Here is a 24130-nt window from a genome sequence, read left to right as displayed (position 1 = left end):
CAGTGCTTAGAGAACATTCTTTGGGCCTTCTCTTCAAGATGCTGAGGAGCGCAGAGGAGCTGTGGAGGCAGAGACCCTCTCACTGTGTGGATGGGCTGGGACAAACCCTTGTTTGCTTTCTCCTTTATTTTACTCACTGGGGAACATATTTAAGGATACAATGAGCTTGTCTTTAGGCTCGTTTTTAATGCTGCCCATATATGTGTTGTTTGTGCCTCATTCCAGGCATTAATTATGCAGAAATAATTGTCTCATCTGCAGAGTTATTGAGCGTGTGATTAAAAGGCAGACAACTGGGAGTGAGCATGGCTGGCCTTCCCTGCTGCTTCTCCAGGTTACAGAGGTATTGGTGGCAACCCTACAGCAAATGCAATGTGGGGGTTGGCCCTTCCAGCTGGCTTGAGCTGACATCCAGCATCCAGCCCAGGTATTTCTATGGCACCCCTCTGTGCCAGCTGGGTGATGATGTGGGATGTGCTGCATTGAATACAAACATTTCAGCTCCTCTGCTTTGGAAAGGGAACGAGCTGCAGAAGCACTGAGGGTATTTAGTCTTCTTGCTCCCATTCATACTGTGTGTAATTCCTGATGCAGGCACAAACCCACCTGCAGACATTTGCCACCAGGAGCAGAAGGAGTTAACAATTAAAAGTCATGTTTTCAGTGCCATCTTTTTATGTTTGAACTATCCGGGGGCTTCTGGCTTTCTTATCTTATCCTCCTGTGTTTGGTTTTCCCTCATTTATTCAGAGGGGAAGGATAGCTCTAAATGGTGTGGCAGAAAACCCATTTATTTTCTTTGTTTTTAATTCACTCTTGAAAATTCTGAAGAGATTAGACAGGTTCAGACCTGGCTTTGCTGTGTTGGATTTCTCACCTAGAACTAAACTGCTTTATCACACACTTTCTCGTGCTGTTGCTGAAGTTTCTTGCCACCTTCGTTGCCTGTCTCACTGGTTACTCATCCAGATTGCTGTTAAACTTTGATAGCTTTCTGTTTGCCTCCAGGAGATTGCATTTAAAATGGTTTCTGCTACAGAAATTCCTTTTCTATAATTCTGCCAAGTTTTCATTTCTGGTATTATTACTTTTTCATCTCTGCTGCCTTTTGGGACGAGGGAGGTCTCTTACCTCTCTTGATCAGCAGATGTTACATCATCCCACAGGGCATCAGCTTTCAGCGTTCTCAGGGTTGGTCTATGTGTTGGGGTGGGCATTTGTTCCATTTGAGGACCTTTATAATTATTAAAAGCACTCTTTCAGCCCTTATGATTGTTCATCTCTCCAGGGAGAATTTCCTTTATGTAAGTTCAGGAAAACAGCTTAGCCTTTGCTGGAGGCATCAGTGTGCAAAAACTGGGAGGGTTTTTGGTGCTTAGTAAAATCAATCATCATTCTTGTGATGTTTTATTATACCACCCCAAAAAAAACCCAACCTGCTACTCCCTGCCACTGTATTTGCAGCTCCCAATAGAAATAATGAGGAAAAAAGGTCAGTGCTGGAAAATAAAGGTGTTTCATGAGATTGTTTCCATACTAATTTAAACGTGCTCAGAATATCCTTGCTCTGATGGAGCCACGCAGTTAAGAACACCTAAGTTAGGCTTAATTCTAACCATAGTGCTTCAATTTGACTATCTGATGACACAGCAATATCATTTCTTCATGGAGCTGGAGGTTAGGAAGGCACTTAGTGAGCACTGCAGTGTAGCGTGGTCCATGAGCACAGCATTCCAGGTGATGCTGTTCACATCAGCCATCATCTGTCTGTGTCATATCTTCATTTCCAAACTCAAATCTGTGCTGTGTTCTGCAAACAGGAGCCGATAATTCAAGATCAAGGAAACTAAGGATCAAGCTTTTCCCTGCAGGTGAGAGTAGAGAACTTGCATCGCCCTCATTGAGGCCCTCTTCAGGCACCTGGAAGTGGAAGCTGCCCCACGTAGGTGTTAAAATTAGCACTTTCTGACTAGGCTATAACGTTCCTTCTCTCTTGGCAGGCTGCATCCTGGTTGCTGTGGGAACCAGCCCTTTTAATTTCCTGACTTCTGTGTACATCCAAAATTGTGCTGTGATGTGCTCTGTCACTAAGATAGCTTCGGGGGTTTGCATGGATCAGAAAGCATTCTGTGTAGCGCTTCCTTTCTACAGCACTGCTTTGGTGCATCTCCAGGAGGGCACCTTCACGAGGCTTCCTGCTCACCTGCAATCCCCATTCACCTTAACGAGTGATCACAGGATGAAAAGGAACATTTAGTCTTTCCCTTCTTAAGCCATTCCTAAGATAGCAGATGTTGGGAACTCAGTAAAGCCATTCTGCCTCCATGCTTTAGTTTTAAGATCCTGCCCTCCTGCTCTTTGCTTCCCTCCAAACTTTCTACATGAGCTGTGTGCTTCTTGACGTGGATTCTGTTCAAGCTGAGGCTCCACCAGGGTGGAGTGTGAGAGCCCTTCCACGTCTCACTTGCAGCACACACCAGTGACCCATCCTGAGGTGAGCTTTGTTCCTTTTGCAACATTACAACGTCAACTTGAGCTGAATTTATTTGCTGTAGTCTTGGCATCGTTCTTTGCAGAGTGCTGTCTAACCGTCTATTCCTTAGGCTTTGTTGTTCTTCCCTCTGGGCGAAATACTTTGTGTTCCAATTGGATTGCATCCTGGTTATTTCAGAAGATTTTTCCCAGTTTTCAAGGTTATCTTGAAACATAATCCTGTTCTGTAAGACACTGGAGAGTGTTTGGAGCCTTTCAGCTGCAGTCTTGTTGGTGTGACTTTCTCCTCATGGGAGAAGAAAAGAATATGGACAGATGGTTCCGAGTTGAAATGGCTTAATTGTGTTCCTGCTCATCGGCTTAGATGTGGTAATGGACCGTGTGCATTCTCCTGACCCACTGCATTCACAAACAGTGCGTATTTAGATCCTTTCCCTGCTCACCTAGCTCAGCTCATGACCAGTAATGACAGCTTCACTGTATCTGGTCTGAAAGCAGGTGTCCAAATGCAGATCTTGCAATTCAGTTTCATAATGAACAGCATAAGTAATCCTATTAAATTCATGTTTGAAGCAAAAGGCAGTTTCTTACATCTCTGAAGTGTGCTCTCACAACTGGACTTTGTTCAGGACCAGAGCATTTCTGTGAACACACAATGGGAAGCAACGTTTGCTCACTTAGACTGCAGGTAAAAACCCAGACTGTAAGACTTTAGAGCCTTACCTAGAAAGGCAGTGTCTGTTTTGCAGAGCTTCTCCAGGATGAGTCTCATCTGCTGAGGGAAAGTGCTGCCTTGACTTGTCTCTGATCATCTCCCTCTTGTGTTGTCACAACGCATCTGCCATAGGCACTTTCTGGGCTGTGTGATAGGAAGGTAGAAGGGCACCTTCTCTTTTATTATAATGAAGCGTCTCACCTTTGAATTCTAACATCAATTAGCAGTCTCTGCTCATTAACTGATGACTATATCTCTCAAAGTTCGTGGATAATAGTTGCAGGTAGAATGTGTGTGTTTATTTTAATGGGCCTGTTGGGGCCCTTCATGTTAAATGAAGCACGTCTTCAAGGAGGTGTATGACGAAGCAATAAATAATGCATAATCAGGTTACCTTTAACATAATCAGGTTACCTTTAACCAGCCTAAAATGAATTTCAAACATCCAGAAGAAACCAACAGTGTTTTGCCCACCTGTATTTGCTGCTGTCATCTTCCCTTTAACCTCCTTCAGCTGTGTTACCCAGAATTACTCCTTGCTTGTCCAATTACCTATTTTTCCCCAAAACAATCCCTGCTGGCTCACCAACAGCCAAAACAAAGGAGAAAATCTCTTTTCCCAAAGGGGCATTTGAACAAGTATTGCTTTCCATTTTCCGCTGAGCTCTCTCCGTAGCCAACTTAGTCTGCCTGCAATAGAATCTGTGCCATGGGAAACTGAATACACGTGGTGAGTGGATTTGCAGTATCTCTTCTGTATTGAGATTTATATTCCCGAGGCTCAGGCAAAGCACTTCTTCCTCCATGGCACTCGCAAGCAGACACAGTTTGATTTGAGCACTGGGGAGTTTGGGGTCACCTGATGGTGGAGGGTCACTGCACATCAAAAAGTGGTTGGAGAAACTGGGGGAGAAATATTAAACTGGGTGCTGCCAGGTATTCAATGCTTAATAATCACTTGGCAGTAGATGCTTCTTATGTCATTCCTTCCACTGGAGGAGGTAACTACCTGAAGGCTGTTACTGTGGTGAGCAATTCATTCTCATGCCAAACACCTTTATTTTGTTCTCCTCCTTTCCATGAAGTACAGGTGCAGCGCTTTATTTGGAAAGCAAAGAAAGATGAGGTTGTCTGAAAGCTTGAAGAACCTTTCGTTTTTAAGCTTGAGAACATACTGATAAAGAAACAGGTCATTTCTAAGTCTCAAACTAATTCCATGTCCCCTTTCTCTCTCTTTGCTGCTTCCTTGTTGCTCAAATGTAGTTATAAAGAAAATAAAATTACTCTGTGTTACAGCTACCTGATTTGCAGGTTGAAAAATAAGAGTGGGTAATAAGAGAGGCCTGGAGTGAGTAAGGAGCTCTGACCTAAGTACAGATCTATATCTCAGAAGGACCAGGCTCCCAACCATTCATTTTGTCTGGCCCAGAGCACCCCACAAAGAGGTAAATCTTCATGTAGAGCATGTTTTCAATGATCAAAGATGTTGTACTGAGTGAGGGATGTTGTTTAGTGAGGGGCTATTGGTGGTTGGTGGATGGTTGGATTGGGTGATCTTAGAGGTCTTTTCCATCCTTCCTGATGCAGTGTGGCTGCAGCTCCCAGCCTGCACAAACCTCCTGATAGATGTCAGGAGTTGAGTCTGGTCTTCAAGCGGTATCAATGTTCAAAAGGAACCGAAGGGAACAAGGAAAGCAGTGCTCAGCGATGGTTGCTTGTCAGACTCCTGTTTTAACAAGGCACTGATTTTAATCAAAGCCAGCTCAATCTTTTGAAGCCTTCACCAGCAGCATGATGAGAAGAAGGGATCTCGGTGCTTCTCGTTCTTGTTTTGCCCTGTGTTGCCGACCCTCCGGGAGGTGAAGATAAATAGCCATTAATGACTGGAGTCTCCTGTGCCTGAATAGTTAACAGGTTTGTCATACTTGGTAGGAACAGCATCCAAATTTTTATTCCTAACAAGATTTCAGCACTAATTTTTGTTCTGACAAATGTGATGTGACATGGGAACAGTGGGAGTCGAGCCCTTTCGTTTTCGATCTGGGTCTGCATTGCACTGATCTGAATTCCATCCCCTCATCCTCCTGCTTTTCTCTTGCAAACTTGGTGATTATAATTAGCAAAAAAGCTTTTTGACGCTCTCTCCTGTAGCACTTACACAGCTCTGCTGTGTGCAGGCTGAGGTACGATGGCTTCCTTATGACTTGCACTGTTCATATTAAGCACTGGCACAATGCATTCCTGTACAGATATATGCATTTATTTTAAATGGTTTTGTTGGAAATGCAGGATCTGGTTTCTCTTCACTGAGAAATTTCATGATGAATGATGTGCCACATGGTATGGCAGGGCCCCACGGGTTCTGTCTCTTTAGAGACAATCACTTTAGAGACAATATTCTTTAGCTTCTTTGGCTTGCCATAGTGGCTTGGTGCATTGGCGCTGCCTCCTGGGTGCCTGTGATGCTGAGGTTAGCTGGGGCTCCCATCTGTCTCTGTGTCAGTTTGTAACAGCAGTGTGATTGTAGGATGGTTTGGGTTGGAAGGGACCTTAACCTGCTTCTACTCCACCCCTGGCAGGGACACCTTCCTCTAGATCAGTCTGCCCAGGATCCCATCCAACCTGGTTCTACTTTAAAACCATTATCTTCTTATCTGTCCTTACATTCCCTGAAAAAGAAGCCCCTACCCAGCTTTCCTGTACACCCCATTGGACCACACCATCACTAGTTTTGGTTAATGGCTGCTGTTTCACCCCCTGAATGTGCAACTGCAAAGCATTGTCCATTAGGTAGGAGAGCTGTTTGGAGCTGGGAATGCCTTGGGGAGGAGAGCATGCAGGAGTGTGTCATGCAATTCTGGACAGAGATCCTGAAATGTTAGCGGCTGCACCAGCTGTCCCTTCTCTTTGGGCCTGCTGTTCTCCATCCTGCTTCATACAGAGCCTTTGAGGAAGGATGAAGGTGAATGAATCATGCTTTGTTGCTGGTGAGTCACTCTGTTGCCTAAGTATCTTCTCTTCCCTTGTCAGTGAGTCACTGACACCTTGTTAGAGCAGCCACAGGACGAAGGCCCTGCTCCCACTTACAGGTGTGCAATGGGGCTTTTTTGGGATGGCAGCTGACAGGACCGCACGAGGCTCAGGGTCTGTCACCAGCAAGCTGGGAGGTCGCCTCACTTACAGGCAGTGCTTCAGCAGGTGGAACTGATGGAGCAGCAGCACAGCCAGGGAAGGTGAACCACTTTTTGAACACAGTCAGAGCTGCAATTTATTTCCTGGTGCCATGGGAATGCATTGAAAATATCCTGGATGCTTTTGCAAGCGCTCTGCAGACTGTCATTTTTCTTTCTACACAGTCCACTTCTGTCCCTTTCCCCTGGCTCTTGTCCTTTGCTCTCTGCTCCTTGGTCACAAAATTGCTGTTAAATCTGGGCAGTTCTGTGTGCTTCACCTTGCACTGCAGGGTGCAGAAGTGGAGACAGAGGCTGTTCTGAGCTGCAAGAAGCTGTATGAAAACTTGTGGCTGTCTCTGATATGACTGTGTTCTGTTCTGCATAGCTTCAGTGAGGCTGAAGGAGAGAAAAACCAGGGGTACAGATGCAGCAGCAGTTGAGTTACCACCATTGGTGTAAGTTCCAGCTTGGTGCTTTGCAGTGCTTTTCAGGCTGCAATTGGTCTTTGCATGCTTGGCAGGTGGTGGGCTGGTGTTCTCCACCTCTGACTGCCTCTTATGGCCTCCCTTTAAATTGCACATTGAGAAGAAGAGTGTTGTTCCCTTTTCTCTTCCCCACAAGGCCCTGCTGGGAGCCTGAAGAAAGAGCAGGGCTGTGGGATGTGCAAGTGGGTGAAACCTGTGCACGTGTCAGGGGACTCTGTTTATTGAGATCCATTGTGTGTCTTCCAAAGCATTGCCCTTCTGGTCTGGTGAATGTGTGTTAAACCTCACAGTGAAACTTTGGGAGTGTGCTTTGTCCTGCAAACTCTTGCTTCAGGTGGCTTTAATGGGCACATAAGCTAGCAGGCACCAGAAAGGACTCAGGGATAGAGGGAGAGCTGTGGATTCTGAGACCTTCTATTCAGCTGATGCACCTCGAACTGGAAGGAGCTGCTAAGGGCTTTATGGGTGCTTTCTAAAGGCCCCTCTGAGATAGTATCAGTTGAACAGTCTGGCTCCTTTAGGCCGACATCACAGTGTGTTCCCACAGAGGCTCCATGGGGGACAGCAGTCATACAATGCCTCCTTCTCTCTGCATCATGCTCCATTCTGCACCTTTCACGGGCGTTATGTTAATTAATGTAACATTTGTTTGTGATTTCTGTAGCAGTGCTCACAAGTGAGGGGATGGATGGTGATCGCAATGGGTGGGTGGGAGTGGGAACAGAGCAGCCTTGTTGCCTACATGGCTGTCTCCATTCTTCTCGTGCATAAAGGAGCAAATGCTCGCAGCTTGGGACGCGGTGGTACAGGACCTCCTTCAGTCTGAGGGGCCACAGAGATGAACGTTTGTGTTGCTTCCATGAGCTGCTGCATTCTCCCACTGATGGAGCTCCAGGCAGAGCTCCTGTTGCTTGCCGTCATACTGCAAAGTCCTTCTGTAACTCAGACTTCAGAAACTCAGACTCAAAGTCTTGTTAAATGTCATTGCTACATTTTGGGGGCACCTTTGGAAGGTTTGCACGTGAGGGTTTGTGCTTCAGAACCCTCTAAGCTGGAGTGCAGTGAGGATGGAAGTGGCTGCTGGGCAGGGGAGCATCAGAAAAAGTCAGAAGTGATGGTGGGTTTTGATTCCTTCTCCTTCCAAACCTGCTTCTCTTTTGGTCATATCCATCACATTGTATTGTATAGAGCTGGAAAGAGGATTCTTTTTTAACGTCTCTCAATTTAATCAGCACGGCAAGCAAATATCCCTGCTGGTATCAATGGCTGTGTGTGCAATCTGACAAACGTTTCAGGGTGTGTTCAGCGCTGCCTTTGGGCAGCTGAGTGAAGTCCCAGCCATTGGATGCTGTGTCATGAGCTCCGTCGTGATCTGATGAAACAAAGTCCAAGCAGAGACCTGAGAGGGATATCATCAAATCAAACCAACCCCATTGGTGTTATTAGAATTGTCACAGTAACAGGCTGTTCCTCCAGCAGTGCTTGCTGTCCTTCCTTCTCTTTTAGAAACGTTTTGCTTGTGTCCACGTTTTCTTCTTTATATGTAAGTATAAAAAGACGTAATCATTAATACTGAAGAATCATTAGAGTCGATAAAGAGAGCTCTGATTGCAGCAATGTTATCACCTCTGCTTTTGGAAAGCACGACAAACCTCAGCTTGGTTGACTTTTTTGGTTGCCATCAGTTGATCGAGAGGCTGTTTGATTCCATCTATTGCACGCTGGAAGACAGCTTCAGTTAGATGAACATTCTGCAAGCCTGGTAGGAATAAATGGATTTCTAGAGGCTGCCTTCATCTCTTCTCCACAGTCGCTGTTTTTTCATGCAGACAGCGTCCGAAAGCCAGCAATCTGGCTGAGCACTGAAGTCTTGGTTGGGTTTTTATTAAAGCAATGATGTGCTGACTGGCTGAAAAAGTGTCAAAACTGCAGGCTTGTAACATCAACAAAATAAGGCAGGATGCCTTTTGCGCAGGAGACGAGTGCTGAAAGCATAAACGAGCCCCTCAAGAAATGGGTGGGTATGAGCAATTCTTTGGGTAGGGGTATGATGTCTCTTTTCAGTGAGAAAAGCCAAATATTTAAGATTTCTGACACGTGTCTCACCTTTGCCTTCCTCTCTTCTCTCCGGTAGTTCCTTGGCTGGGTTTTCCTCTCAAAGAAAACTACAGCTCAAGTAGAACTGAAGGTGTTGCAGAAAGTGCCAGCCTGGTGTGGGCAGGCAGGGATTGCTGGCAGAATGTGGGATGGTGTTTTAAAGTCAGGTAGCAAAACAAAGGAGCTGATGTGAGCCAAATAAAAACATCATCATATCTATGGCCCTGCTGCACTGCATCCACAGAGGGATGACAGCAAAGCTGCAAAGTGCCCAAACTGCTGCCTTCCATGTGCCATCCCCAGAGATACCCACAGCTCTGTCGTTTGCATGTTGTGCTAGTGGCAAACCTTGCATTATGACGTGGTGCAAAAATACTTTGTGCCTTGGATAATGAACACTGCATCAGGACACAGTGATCAGAGTCCTGTCCTGGTCTCCTGCACAGTGCAAATGCAGCCCTCTTCCCTCAGAAGAGGGCTATGCTTAGAACTGAATTAGGAACAGGCTGCGTTTGGGTTTGCAGCTGAGCAAAGATTAGAATTGGAATTGCCTGAATGTTTTGTCTGGGACAAGAGCTGGGAAATGAGTCCAAGGGTTACAGTCATGACTGATGTTTAAAGTGTGGATCTTGAGCTGCTCTTTAGAGGCAGTAGTTCTGAACAGCATCAGGCCTTTGAAAATTGGCCTCTCCTATGTAACATCTTTTGGGTCTCAGAGCTCATGGATCCTCCCAGAAGATCTGAGCCTGAGCTGTGTTCACTCTGAGTCCCATCCAGGTATCCCCATTACTGGGACTAGGAACGCCTGCTTATCTCAGCCCCTTCAGAATGACATAGGGACAAAAATGATTGCCTTCATCACACTGTTCTGTTTGCAATGCAGGAGGTCTTCGAGGAGCGACGGTAGTAGATGCCTTAGACACTCTGTACATCATGGAACTGGAGGAGGAATTCCAAGAAGCAAAAACATGGGTGGAGAAGAGTTTTGACTTGAACGTGGTGAGTCTGTTACTGGGAGTACTTGTGTGTATCTCGGAACCCTCAGTGCATGTTTGGCCAGTTCTAATTGCAGAGCCTTTTCTAAGAGTCATTTGAGCAGGGGCAGCTTTGAAAGGGGCATTACTTTTGGAGCGAGCTACGTAGATGATCGCTGCTGTCCTTTCCAACCCAAACCATTCTGTGATTACTAGGAGAGCTGATGGAATCCCATCAGTGGAATGCAGAGAGTGCTCACATCAAACCACAGCTCCAACTTCTCTGTTTTAATGCCAGCTTAGTTGTCTGGCACAAAGAAAAATGCATGCAGTTACCTCATTGTGTGAGTGGGCATGACTGGCATTCACATATTCATGAAAGGAAGACCACATTTGATCAACGTGATGAATGCTCTCAGCACGTTACTGAATCGATAAACAAGGGACAAAATCAACTGGGAAATAATTCATCTGGATCTCATAAAAGCTTTTAATCTTAGTCTGCGGGATAGGCTGATCTGCAGAGACAAGGATGAATTCTGTGGGTTGATTGGTGGTGTCAGAAAGCCCAGCAGAGAGGAACAGGGAGGTGAAGTCAAAATGGTTCTGTGCAAGCGACTCTGACAGCCCCAAAGAGCGAGGCAGGGATTCACAGGGCCCAGCTTGAAACTGGATGCCCTGTGCTGCCTCCTGCAATCCTCATCTCAAGAGAGCATTTGCTCTGGTTTGTAGTCTGCAGAGAGAACAGCCTGGTGCTCAGGGCCAGGTGTCCCTTCACTTTGCCTTGCTCACTGAAAGTGCTGTGTTGGCAAACTATCTTTCCACGTTGCAGCTTTATGCATTTGCATGAGGGTAGGAATCATTTATCATGCAGACTGACCAGCTTGGAGCCTGCGTTCTGTTTTGAATGCAGTCCTTTCTGACATTTGCTCATCATCGGTTGGGTAGGTAGAGCAACACTTGCTCCAGGTGAGTGGTTCTTGAGTGACTGGTTCAGTGAACCATATCCACCTCTGTCTGCTGGCTGTGGTGCAGATGGCTGTCATGCAGTTTGTCTCTCTCTGAGCACACCCATGGCTGCATGCACACTGTGGGCCTTTCTGATGCTGTGAACTGGGCTGAGTCCTTGGATACAGAACCTACCTTGTGCAGGAAGGTATTGAATGGAGACTCTATTGAACGCAATGCAGCCTTCACCAAAAAACAGAGAGTGTTCTTCCATATGGCTGTGCAATTTGTTCTTTAAAGCATACATCTCATAGAGTTTTGCAAAGTGTAACCCAAGACAGGGTTGAATGGCTGGGCTGTAAATCTGCCTTAACTGATTTAGATATTGTTAGCTGGGGATGAATGGGCAGTTTGGGTGCTTCTCCTCCTGCTATCGTTGTAGAGCAAACAAAGTACATTGAGATGGGAAGGTGTGGAGTCCTGCAGTGGGACTGGGAGACTTTGGGATCTGTCTGCAGTCTGCTCAGCTGCCATCTGTGTGTGTGGACTTGGCACTCAGGTGTATCGTTGTGTGTTTTCAGAATGGAGAAGCATCCTTGTTCGAGGTGAACATCCGCTACATCGGAGGACTCCTGGCTGCGTACTACTTAACTGGAGAAGAGGTTTGTGTCAGCAGCTCTGTGTATCACTCTGTTACCAAGGCTGAGCTGAAAGGGTTTCTCCATCAGCTTTTCTCTGAGAGTTGGATGATCTCACCATAACAACAGGCTAAACTTGTTGTTTTTGTGTATATCAGAACGCCACTCATATTCTTTAATTCTCGTGTCATTACTTTGCATGGCTCATTTGCACAGTTTTCCTTTTGTGGGCAGTTTGGATACATTGCTCTGCACTGAAATGCCACTTGCAGCGATGTTTGTATTTATTGTTGTTCCTTCGTATTCTAAACATGGGCAGTATTACATCAAACATCACTCCTAGTCCTTTTCCAACCAAAGGAAGGCAACTGGTTGGTGGCAGTTGCTCCAAACTTTGCCTGAACAGTCTGCAGCATTAATTTGTCAGATGAAGTGCCCTGGGGCACAGGGAAGGAAGGCCTGTCAAGCTGCCAGGCGGGGTTCCTGTATCCTGCCAGCTCATGTGACAAAGTGGTACAGCTCCATGCTGTGTGCTGGTGCCCAGCAGGTGTGTGCTATGGGGCTGAGCCCACATCATGGTGTTGTGGAGCGGCCATTTGTGGATGCTGCCTTCCTCCTGCAGCGCTGGTTAAAGCAGGAGGCTCTTACTCCCGCTTCCCTTCTTTCTCTCAATCCTGATAGAGGCAAGGGCTTAGTGCCATAATCTGTTTTGTAATACAACCAGACTGGAATTTTACAGCTGGCTGTAGAGAGATTAAGAGGTCATTGCTTTGCCCCAGAGGCCTTAGGGAAGCAACAACTCTGTTCCAAGAGGGAGTTTTGTGAGTGAAAGAGCTGTAAGACTGGCTATTAAATGAGACTTTAACTCTTGTGCCATACGCTGACTGTGGCTGTGTTCTGCCCACTGTAGTTGGATGAGATGGCTTATCACTGCAAAGTGGCACCATTGATCCTTGCAGCCGCTCTGTTAATTGAGTTGCATTTAAATGACTTCCAGGAATGACTTCTGTCTGATTTCTGCCCTGGGAAAGCTCTCAAAGACTCAGTGCCCTCACTCAAGGCCATGCCCAGTCACAGCTTCGGCAGCCTTCAGGTCAACAGCAAGAAGAAACCACATTGAGCTGTAAAACTCCAGCAGCGACCTCACAAAGTGCAGCCAGCAGCCAGGGCAGCACCTGTCAGATATGCACCAGGTTCAGCCTGGAGAAATTCAAGTCCCTGCCTTCTGGCTTTGACTTCTGAATCAAATCCCTACCTCCTTGTAAGCATATCAATAGGCTGATAGCCCCCAGGAGAGCTCAGGTTTCCTCAGTGCTGTGATTTTAGAGCAGTAAATTCCTTCTTTCTTGGAATTACTGTGACAGCTTGGGCTGATACAGGAGGGGGGTAGAGGTAAAAGGCTTCTGCTTTATCTCTTAAGTCACCTACAAGCTTCTCTTGATCTGGACTAAGCTCTGGAGCAAAGATTAGTGCTTACAGCAGTTTGTTCCAAAATAATTATGTATGATGATTCTGTGCTGCGAGGCACCATAAGCTGTAATTTGATTTGAAAGCTCAAAAACTCGGGCATTATGAATGGGAAGGGAACAGCTTAGCCGTGGAACTGGGAATCCCTCGTGGAACTGAGCTGCAAGTTGGGAATGGTGTGTTTTGAGACTGCAGTTGACAACAAGTAGAGTAACACGTTGTAAATCTGACAAGGCTTCACCCTAGGAAGATGTCTTTTGATTTTAATTCAGTGTGCAATTCCATGCTGGGAAAATCACAGAGTTTGTGCCTAAAGAACAATCTTTGGGTCAGTTCAGATCACTGAGGTTTGTCAGTCAGATCACTGAAGTGGTAGAGCCGTGTGGGACAGAGCTTTTTAGTTTTTTATAATGGCTGGTTTGAAAAGGTGGGCTTAAAAGAGTCCAGGGTGACCCGTGTTCATGAGCAGCCCATCAAACACTTATCCTCTCTTTCTCTTTTGACAGGTGTTCAAGAGTAAAGCTTTGGAACTCGGAGAGAAACTCTTGCCAGCTTTTAACACCCCTACTGGTATCCCACGTGGCGTCATAAATCTGGGCAGGCAAGACACGTGTCCTTACAAGCATGTCATATTATTATTGAATGTAAAAGACCAGCACCCAAGCAGGAGCAGCAGCAATTTCTCAGAGCTGCCCCCCCTCTAGTGCAGATTCTTCGAGGTCATTTGTTTTGCCAACTCAGAACCAAGAAGTGCCTTGGCAGAGATTGCAGGTGACTCAAAGCCAGCTGTGTCTTATTAATTTTGGACTATCCACAGTTTCTTCCTTTAATTCTTGGCAGGCCTCCCCGCTGCAGTAACGTTTTCTTCATTCTCATTTTCTTTGAAAAGGTTATTTGCAGACTGTATGTTTTGCAGTGTGCCCTATCAAATGCACAGGAATTTATCCAGGTTCCATTGCTGTAGAGATTTGGAAAGGAATGGGATGGGCCTGACTAACAGAGGAAATACAGATCCTCTATTTCTCTCCCTGCTGGCAGCTCTCAGCAAGGTGTGTAGCCTTCACTTAGAGCCACAGCATTTGATTTTAGGTAGGTGGTGGCCTCTTGCTGGAGTGGAGCTTTTGGAGAACTGGCTTAAATAGCTTGTTGAAGGACGCTTGGAAAAGAGAGACAAACTTGCAGGCTGGACTCACAGTCTCTGATTCTCACCAGCAGACATTGTTACCTGCCAATAAGGGCTCATTGGTTCTTCTTGATGCCTACTGACAAATTCCCCTGGCTAAAAGCTGCGTGCCAGCTGAGACACAGACAGCAGGAAATGTGGGTTAACAAAAGCCTTTCATCCTCCCCCCTTGCCAAATTCAGAACAGCAGCCATGAAAATCATTACTCATCTCTCAGCCCAGATCTTCTGTTTGGCTCCCATCTGTGAAGTGCAAGACTGTCAGATGTTTGGCTCTTAGTGATCCATTGCTTAAATCCCACTGTCACCCTTTGGTTGTTCCATCTGCATGTGATTCTGCTGCAAATTCAATCCACTGCCACCAGGACTTGGTCTCTTTTTACAGGAGAGACATTTTGCTTCTTCTGTAACTGATAAAGACTCAGCATAGAATAACCTTTCACAGAAATGCCAAATCCTCCCGTGCCCTTTGTGAAGACAATTGAAACCATCTGTGTCTGGCTAGACATTCCCTAAATGTTTTGCTGATGACCTTTTCTAAGTGCAAAGAAAATAGGAATGAAACTGAGCCCTCAATCCACCATGGTAATGGCATGGGCTCTGGCATCAGGGCTACGAAACTGCTGTGAGGGCTCAGAGCATCAATTGATTTAGGAGTAAGGATGATGTGAGCTAAATCTGTTGTCTTGCTGGTGCTGGAATGTGATGGGAGTTATTCAGTTTGAGATAGCGTGTGGAAATGGAAACAGAGCAAAGAAGTGGTGCTGTGAGAACCTGCATGTCAAGCCAAAACCCAGAGGAGTTTTGTAAGGAGGGATTGCCTCACCAGTCCGACTTCTCCAAGTACATGTTAATTGCAGAGTCCTCATCAGCTCAAAAGCACAGGTCTTGTAGCACCTGTAGGCTTTTGTTGGTGGTAGCTTTAGTAGGTGGCTAGGAACGGTGTTCAGAAATTGGAAGCAAACTAAAGTTGGCTTTAAGTCAGTTTTTGAGGACCCAAATAGAAAGACATCTCCGTCCGCTCTCCCTATAGCTAGCTGCCATTCTCTGTTCCTGCACCTCACAGGGCATTTTCCTCTTGTCACCTCCCCAGAGATGAGTTTCCTATGACTGTGTGTTCTCACACAGGCTTCAGTATCATATCCCATAGAGGATCTTGTTTTCCATCCTGGCGATCTGATTGCCATGTTGTCTGCCAGGTCCTAAAGTGCATCATCTTCACAAAAGCTGCTGCTCTGCACTCTTGTGTTATGCCGTGATTCCTCTCCTGTTCCAGCTCCCTGGCTCCTCTTCTTCACTGCTTCCCTAAGCTCTCTGCATCCCCAGATCCTTCCTCATCACCCCCCTCTCCTTGTCTCTCTTTTGGCTTGGCAGTTTTGCTACTTTGGGTTGAGGGAAGATAATGCATTTACTTTTGGTGTTGCTGCACTGGGCAGTGTTAAAGGCAAACTCACAAAGGGGCTGTGAAGAGGCATCTTCCTTTGTCTTGCAGACAAGGATCCTTGAAAAGGTGGTTTCTTCTGAGATGCTGTAGAATAGGGCACGTGTGAAGATCCAGTTTGTCTAGTCTAATGCTGAAAAAATGTTTTCCTGCAAGGGGTCATTTTTAGGCTGTTCTTTAACCCCAGGGCAAATAGCAGACATGCTCTGTTTCCTCCAGACCACTTATCCCTGAGTTTTACTGTGATTTGTCACCCAGAGCCTGGATTCTTGGCAGCAGGGCTCCTACAGGCAGCAGCTTGCTGCATTTTTTGGGTGGAAGTTCCCAAGGGAGAGTTGTCAGCCACCGTGACCCCACAGAGCTGCTGTTGCAATTAACACAGCCCCATTCAGCTGCTTCTGAACTCTCATCTAAATGAGCTCAGTTTGCTTGTGAGGTTATATTTGTTACAACCCGCCTTCAGTGCAGTAATTAGCGATACATAAGAGAACACCAATCAATTAGGGATCAATTAGTGCACCCATCCTTGGGGCAGCTCCTGCCAGCTTCAGCAGATGTGTCCAATGTGTCACCCACACCAGTGTCACTCTGGGCAGAGCACTCTGAGCCTTTCAGCCCATCCATAAATCCACCTTCATCCATTGACATTTGATGTTATTGGGGTACCCATTTTAGCCACAATGCCTTCAAAGCAAAAGTTGGTCGTAGAGCACTCTGACCCTTTAGATAGAAGGCTGGTGGGTGGCAATGAGTGACTGAGCTGTCTGAAGCTGGAAGCATGTTGCTTATCTAATAGCTCTTTTTGCCTGGAGGTGATGCAAACTGCTCTGGACCTGGAATGGTTTTCCTTGGACCACATGGAGGAGAAACCTTTTTTTGCCTCAGAAAGATCATTAGTTTTAGCCTTTTGTAAAGAGCATAAGTGCTTCTGTTTTCATAGCCTGGCTTTTAGATGCTATCCACTATTCTCCCCCAAAAGCACTGGAAATGTGCTGCCTCATCTGTACCAACCGCAAGCAGTTCTTGCAGAGAGAAGTGAAAATAAAAGCCGTGCTGCTTCTGAGGCAGCTCAGCCCCGCTTCCCTCAGCAAGAACCTGCAGAGGCTATTTTGACCCAGGGGCAGAGGTCACCTTCACTGTCTGTGCAGCTCTCAGAGAGGTGCAGAGCACAAGAAGGAAAGGCATGGTTTGCACTGGGGCAGCGGGATGACCTCAGGCTTTGGCTGTGTTTTCTTGGCATTGAAGATTCTCTTTTCTCTCCTTGCAGTGGCATGAGTTGGAGTTGGGGTTGGGCATCTGCTGGAAGCAGCATCTTAGCAGAATTTGGTACCTTGCACTTAGAATTCCTGCACCTCACCGAGCTCTCTGGCAACCCAGTGTTTGCAGAAAAGGCAAGTACTTCCAACTCCATCATTGGTAACTTCATCCTCATGGGGCGGGGCTGGATTAGAGCAGCACTTCGGTTTGCCCACAGCAGGGAGCATAGCAGCTGTCCCCTCTTCCCAACACCAGTAAAGTCTGCAGAGGAGAAACCTTCCAGAGTGGGGCGTGAGTTGAGGAACCTCTGTCCTGCAAGGTGCACGGGTCACAAGGCTCAGAGCATCCCATGCACCAGCTCCTAAAAGGGTTGCTAATAGTTCTTCTCATGGGTCCCATCACACCAATTGTCTCTGTAAAGCATTAACCCCAATGTTTTCTCTGAGCATTTACATTTTCTGCCAGCCCCTTTGTCTGCCTCTTTCCATCACTTGTAAGGAAGGAAGGGAGAGGGGAGCACTGAAAACATAAGTGCAAGAAGATGCAACACTGACAGCCAAAATTGCATCTGTATTCCAGGTTTGAGCTGTGGCATTTGGAGCCAAACCAAGCCACTGTCCCCAGTGTTTTCCTCTTTGCCTCTTATGCCTGTGGAGTTGTAAGGGCAGAACTTTTCTATTGGACTCCCCTGAGCTGCCCATGTCTGCTCTGTACTACAGAAATTGTATGCCATTCATCTTTATCCCCTCTGAGAGAGAAAACGTAGGATGATAGGGGCTCAAACAGCTCATCCTGTGGGAGATGACTTCAGAGAAACAGATCAACTCATTAATTTGCAGCTTGGGACTTGTGTGATTTTAGCAGGAGTAAAATCCATCTGCGTCTTTATTCAAACACCATGCTACTAAAAGTCAGTAAATATTATGCAGCCCGACGACTTAGTTGGAAGTATCAACTGTGGGCTGCAGCCAGCTTTTACACACAGATTGTCTGATTTTATAAAAGGTTTATAGAGCATATTAGCTGCTCTGTAGGCTTTAGTAGAATATTTATGCCGCTTCCCATTTAATGGCATCCCTTATGGGAAAGGCTTGTTGGATTTAATTGGGGTGAAGCCAGGAGAGGCTTGGGAGTGTAAGACTGTTCTAGCATATTAAAGGAGCTGTTGGTTGTTGGAACTGAAGGCACCAGCTCATCTTGTGAAGTGACCACATGGTGAACGTGAGTCACTCATCCCATCCTGTCCATTTGTGTCTTGAAAAAAGAAATCACCTTCCCTGTCCCATCCATTTCCACCCTTTGGGATTGTTTCTGAACTAGTGCTGGGAAAGCACTTCTGATGCTTGCAGAGCTGGGGCCTTGCAGGGCTTTTAGAACCACTGTTAGAATCCCACAGAACTGGATAGCACTGAGGAGTGCAGCACGAAGGTCCCTCACTGCAGAGCCACCATCAGCATGTTCTGCTTGCAATGGTGGCTGTGTTCAGCCAGGGGGTGACTCTGGTGAATGACAGAACTCTCCATGATGGTCAAATCCAATTGATGTTGGATTTTTTCAGCAGTGGAGTAACATAATTCCTGTCTCTGTTCTCTCCTAGGTGCTCAACATCCGCAAAGTCCTGAGAAGAGTGGAGAAACCACAGGGCCTTTATCCCAACTTTCTCAGCCCTGTGACGGGGAATTGGGTGCAGCGTAGGTATCAGTTTGTGCTCAGTGTCCTGCGTGCTGCATTTTGGTCTGTCCATTCTTTTTGAGGAAGCAGTTGTCAGGGGCAGAGATTGGCTTGAGCAGAGTCCCAACAAAGTATCTCGAATGAGTGCAGCTGTCTCGTTAAACCAGAGCTTCTTTCTTTGTCCCACGGATTGATCTTCCCACTCATTCCAATCCCTTCCTAAGCAGTTTAGCTTTCCTTCCACATTTATCTCTGCAGAGCTGCTGTGAGATGTTCCACCTGGAAAACAAATTTCCAGTCTTCTCCTTTACCCCTGTAGTGCTGCTTCCTTTGTGTTACTCCTAACAGCTGATGTGACACCTTTCCAGATGCAGCCCTGATGCTTCCTATTTGTTAGCACTGAGAGGAGGAGCGCCTGCCTCTTCGACCTGCTGTTGCCATAACTCATCCTGATTGAATCTTTGGGAAACTGAAGAGCTGTGCTTTTAATTCAGATGTCTAAAATACTCAGCTTGATACTCAGGATTAATCTTTTCTACCACTAACTCTATTTCTGTCCACAAATTTGGCTTCGTTGTTCTGAACTCCTGTTCCTTGCTGACATACAGACAGACCCATTGCCTGCTGGTGCTCACAGCTTATTAAAAGCAGCCTCTGATTATTTTTTCTGGGGTACAGAAGCTTACACAAAAGGAGTATGGGTGTTCATTCTCCTAGACTGTCACGTCATGGGGGCAGCTTACAGCACAGACTGCTGTGGCTGTTGATCATAATGTGACATTTGTGGTCTGAATCCATATTCCAGTGAGAAAAGGCTAATCAGCCTCTTCTGCATCTACAACATTGCTGATGCAAGATAGATTAGGGCCAAAGTGGGGAGGCAGCTGCTGTCTGCCACAGAGATGTTCCCTGTAGGTGCCAGACTCTCATTTTCTCTCATCATTAAAGCTCTTTGCAGGAAGATGTTTTTCTTGGAATTGCAGTGATTTTCTAAAGAGGCGAATCTTTGACCTGGCTGGGCAGCAATTCTAAACGAAGAGGTAGTGCTGTATCTGTAGTTGGTACCTTCAGGATATCAGGGTGCAGTCCCCTGCTGAAAGGAAAGATTTGTTTGTGTGCGGTGCCTCGGAGGAAAACACTGGCAGAGCTGCTGCCATATGGAAAGCAATTATGTACCAGAGCTCCTGCTTTGGTGATTTTATGAGCGACACACTTAAGATTACAGAGATCTCTTTGGAGACAGATCGTGCAGCCGTTGTTTGTAAACACTCTGTGCTCTTTTGTTGTTGTTTTTTTCTCCTGGATCCATGTGCCTGCTATGGATTGTTCCATGGATCGTTGGACATACCATGCAAGTCATGTTTGCTTTTAAGGTCAGGAAAATGTGTGGCTGTTGCTCTCTCCTACTGGTAGGACTTAGCATTTAGAACAAGCCTCGGGGCATTAGATACATACAGTAAAAGGGGAAATAAAAATCTGAGCAGCTAACTCCAAAATCCTGCTGCACCTGCTTATGTTAAAAATGAGGAAGCGTGCAGGCACAGAGGTGGACAGAGTTAATTAACAGGGACTGTTCAGTCCATAGGGGGAAATTTCTCTTGTTCTTCTAAGAAGGGGCGTTCTTGGCTGCTTCAGAGAGTTGCTGTTGCTTTTTTCCCCTGTGGTATGGTTTAAAGATATTCATCCATCCAGCAGTTCCCTGCAGAAACCTGCAGCTGTCCTTCCTGTGTCAGTGTGCAGTTTGTTAGCGTCCTCCTCTCTGCTAAGGTCAAAGCATCTGATGAGGTAGCCTTGAAAGTCGGAGTTCTCAAGAAGAAAAATACTCAGTACACATCCTTATAGCTGACACTGCTGTTTTAATACACCAGCTGCCTTTCCCATCCCGCTATGAGACAGGAATACCAATGGCAGAACCTGGAGGTCCCTGCAGCAGTCCCTTTCTGGCAGCTATAGCTGATCTAACATGCGTTTTCCTGAGGCAGGGAGACAGCACCTGGCAGCTTCGTGTAGGTGGAGGTCTGTCAATACCTGCCATTGCACTTTGTTTATGGGACTGGGATTTATGATGACTGCTTCATAAACGAGAAGTATCTCTAAGTTGTAGTACCAATAACTTGGAAAATACGACATCCAGATGGCTTCAGTGAACTTGTAAAATGTTTTATAAAGGGAAAGAAAGCTTTTCTTTGGATTGCACTTTCCACCTTTCTTCCTTTCTAAAGAAGTGATGCTGAAAACTTCCTAGAAAACTGGAAAGGAGGAAAGAAAAAGGCATCAAACAGGACGTGGTTATTTGCTCTTGCTAACACAGCTACGTACTGCATGTCCTGAGTCTGAGCTCTTCTTTGGCTTTCCCACTGCAGACCATGTCTCTATTGGAGGGCTCGGAGACAGCTTCTATGAGTACCTCATCAAGTCATGGCTGATGTCAGACAAGAAGGACTCTGAAGCAAAAAAGATGTACGATGATGCACTAGAGGTAAGGAGCGGGGTGGTGCACTATGTCTTTGGTGGGGGATGTTGTTCATCAGATTGTTTCTGCTAGAAGTGTTGTATGTCTTTGAGTTCATCTGATATCACTCCTTACCCTACCCACTAAGTCTCCTGAGGTCCTGCTTTTCACCTCCTTAGGCAATAGAAAAGCACTTGGTCAAAAAATCTGCGGGAGGATTGACCTACATCGCTGAGTGGAGGGGCGGCATCTTGGACCACAAAATGGGCCACTTGGCTTGCTTCTCTGGGGGCATGATAGCACTGGGAGCTGAGCATGGTGGAGAGGAGAAGAAGCAACACTACATGGATCTTGCTGCAGAAATAACAAACACGTGTCATGAGTCTTATGCACGCTCAGGTAAACCTGTGGGCTGCCTGGAAATAATTAGTAAGGAAGAGTCTGCAGCTTGAGAGACTCAGTTTTCATGTGGCAGAGGGTTGCAGCAGAGTGTTTTGTGCTGCAGAAACAACTTCATCCCTCCTTCTAATTTTCACTTGTTTTTTATCTAGAAGAGAAAACTGTCTTTTGCATAGCAGAGGGAGATAAGGGGAGCATAGGGACAGAGGTGTGTGCTCTTGTGGTAGAGCTGGGAGATGAAGCCAGAGCTGAATCATAGGCCTGCCTCCCAGTCCCAGAGCAATCCCAGAAGTAGCTTTCTCCCAGCAAGACTACAGTTCAAGTCTATCCTTTCACATCCCTGTGCAAACAAAAGTAGGAGATTAACAGTGGTTAACTGCAAGGTGTCTCACTGTATGGAGCAGAGCAGCTGAGAAGGCCAGCAGGAGACCTGCAGCTGCTGATAGGAACTGGAAAAATGAAATTACTCATCCCTTCCCTGCTGTCTAAGGAGAGACTGGTTAAGTCTTTCATTTTCACAAGTCCAGTACAATGTATTTCACCTACACAGTGTGCTTATCAGTCAGTGCTTTGGGAGAGCAGTGACTGGCAATGAATGAGAGACTGGGTAAATTTTCTGCCTACAGGGCTTTCAGCAAGATAAGCTTGCTTTGGACTCTACTCCCTTCTTTGAAAGCATCTCTATAGCTCTTCTGAGCCTGCAGGCAGAAAAGCAGCAGTCACCTTTCCAAGACCTTGTCAAACACATCCTGTCTGCACTGCTTGCAAAGATTGTTTCACCAAATCAGCAAGACTGTATTGGCAGTTGTGGTCTGGCACACTTGCCTAACAAGCTTTAGGTTAACCTGACATTATATTTGCAAATGAGGTAGGTGATTTTTTTAGTGTCCCCACTCCCACCCCCCCCAGCACTTAGAGAAATAAAGCAAATCTCCCAAACTAAAAATCCTCTGGCTGTGAGTGCCTGCAGCCAATTTTCACCTTTAAGAGTATCCATCAGCATAAAAAGGACAATGGCAGGCCTGCCCACACTGATTACAGTGCTGTCATCTCTGCAGGCTCATTGTGTGCAGAGTGTCTGTGCACCAGCTCTCAGCAAACAGCACAACTCGCAGACGCTATTAGATCCCCATGTAGATAGGAGGGCCCAGAGAAAGTGTGCAAAGTATGTATAAAAATAAAATGACTACCTGAAACACAGCCATGTGGTACATGATGTGTAGGTGCAGCAAGAGAAGCCTGATGTGGCATGGTGATGGAAGTACATCTTGAAGGTGTGATTTGAGTGCTAGCTGATGTTTGTGAGAGATTGAGAGCTTTGCGTAAGGGGCACTCAAAAAAAATCAAGGTACTTGTCATGTTTTATTCATGAATATCAGTGAAACGGATTAAGCTTTCCCCATCCACATGATGTCCTTTTTTTACGGCTGTCAGTAGTCAAGAAGGAAAGGCAGAGGAAGTGGTTGCAGGTCCCAGGTACCTCCCCTTATAGCTTCCATGCACCACTGCAGTTGAAATGGCTCAATCTGCTCTACTGGTGACTGTGAAACAACAACCCCCCAGTCTGGGAGCAGTGCATTGATATCCCAGTGGTGGCAGGTTCAGTCACAGGGTTTGACTTTTCTCTTTGAGGCGTTAGGAAATGGTCAGCTTCTCTGTATGCTCTCACCTGGGCCCTGAGTTTGTTTGCAGTGGTGAACTCTGCTCTCTCCACACTCAGATCTGGTCCAGGTCTTTGTTTTCTTGTCAGTTGTATTCATCCCCAGAAACATTTCATCCTCAGCTTAAATGGTAGCCAGACACCACAGGATGAGCAGCAACTCTGACACGTGTACACAGGCATGACTGATCTTCTGTTCTGACCTCATGCAAGCCTGAGTCAAATGTCTGCATCCTGAGCAGCATAAAAGCACCTGGACAGTCTGTTTACTTGCTTGCTCAAACTGATTATTACCGTGTGTGATTTTGTTTAGATACCAAACTTGGCCCTGAAGCCTTTCGTTTTGATGCTGGAACTGAAGCCATGGCAACCAGACTCAGCGAACGCTACTACATCCTGCGCCCAGAAGTGGTGGAAAGCTACGTGTACATGTGGAGGCTGACACACGATGTCAAGTACAGGCAGTGGGGCTGGGAGGTCGTGAAGGTATGGCTGGAAAACTCACTGATTCTGACAAGAATCTCTCCTTCGAGTTAGGAAAAAGAGCAGGAATTACTTAAAACGTGAGGGATTGAGAAGCATTTGCAGTGGGGCAGAAGGAAACAAAATAGCTTCGTTCTGTGCCACTTCTTTGCTGGTTGTAGTGAATGTTTTCTTCACCCTTTTGGGCTCTACTGAAATCAGTCAACAGAGCCAAAGTTCATGGAGAAGAGAGTGCTGCAGCCAGCAAAAACTGATGTTGATGTGACAGCTTTCTGCAAAGAGGAGTCAGCCTTGTATATGGAGTGCTCTGAACCATTGGTTTCACCAGGGAAATCAGCAAGCCTGGCTTTGCCCTTTGTCTTATTGTCTTCTTCCCCTTACAACGTCCCAACCAGAAAACCCCTCACCTCTTCCTAGCTCGTATTGTTTGGCTGCTGCCCTGCATCGTAGCAGGGACTGCATTTCAGTGGCAGAGCCATCATTCACCTGGTATGCTGGAAAAGAGGCTCCGCAAGCAGCTGGAGTTGCCACTTGAGATCTGTTTTTGCTGTGTGTAATGTCAAGGTCAATCAATCACCCAGCTGAGGCAGTTTAT

At 46.3% G+C, this 24130-nt stretch overlaps 1 protein-coding gene across 1 annotated transcript in view; it reads left to right on the top strand.

Moving 5' to 3' along the window:
* The window catches only part of MAN1C1 (mannosidase alpha class 1C member 1), a 41231-nt gene that overhangs the window by 15311 nt on the left and 1790 nt on the right, over positions 1-24130 (top strand). The window contains exons 4-11 of the mRNA XM_015883364.2: positions 9847-9962; positions 11467-11547; positions 13497-13591; positions 16881-17004; positions 18468-18561; positions 20905-21020; positions 21173-21392; positions 23366-23538. Coding sequence (XP_015738850.1) covers positions 9847-9962; positions 11467-11547; positions 13497-13591; positions 16881-17004; positions 18468-18561; positions 20905-21020; positions 21173-21392; positions 23366-23538 — 1019 coding nt within the window. The remainder of the gene's footprint in view (positions 1-9846; positions 9963-11466; positions 11548-13496; positions 13592-16880; positions 17005-18467; positions 18562-20904; positions 21021-21172; positions 21393-23365; positions 23539-24130) is intronic.

The sequence above is a fragment of the Coturnix japonica genome, chromosome 23 (genome assembly GCF_001577835.2).
Source record: "Coturnix japonica isolate 7356 chromosome 23, Coturnix japonica 2.1, whole genome shotgun sequence".
Lineage (NCBI taxonomy): Eukaryota > Metazoa > Chordata > Aves > Galliformes > Phasianidae > Coturnix > Coturnix japonica.
Note: the sequence above shows the minus strand (reverse complement) of the source record. Positions and strands in the feature narration are given on the sequence as shown.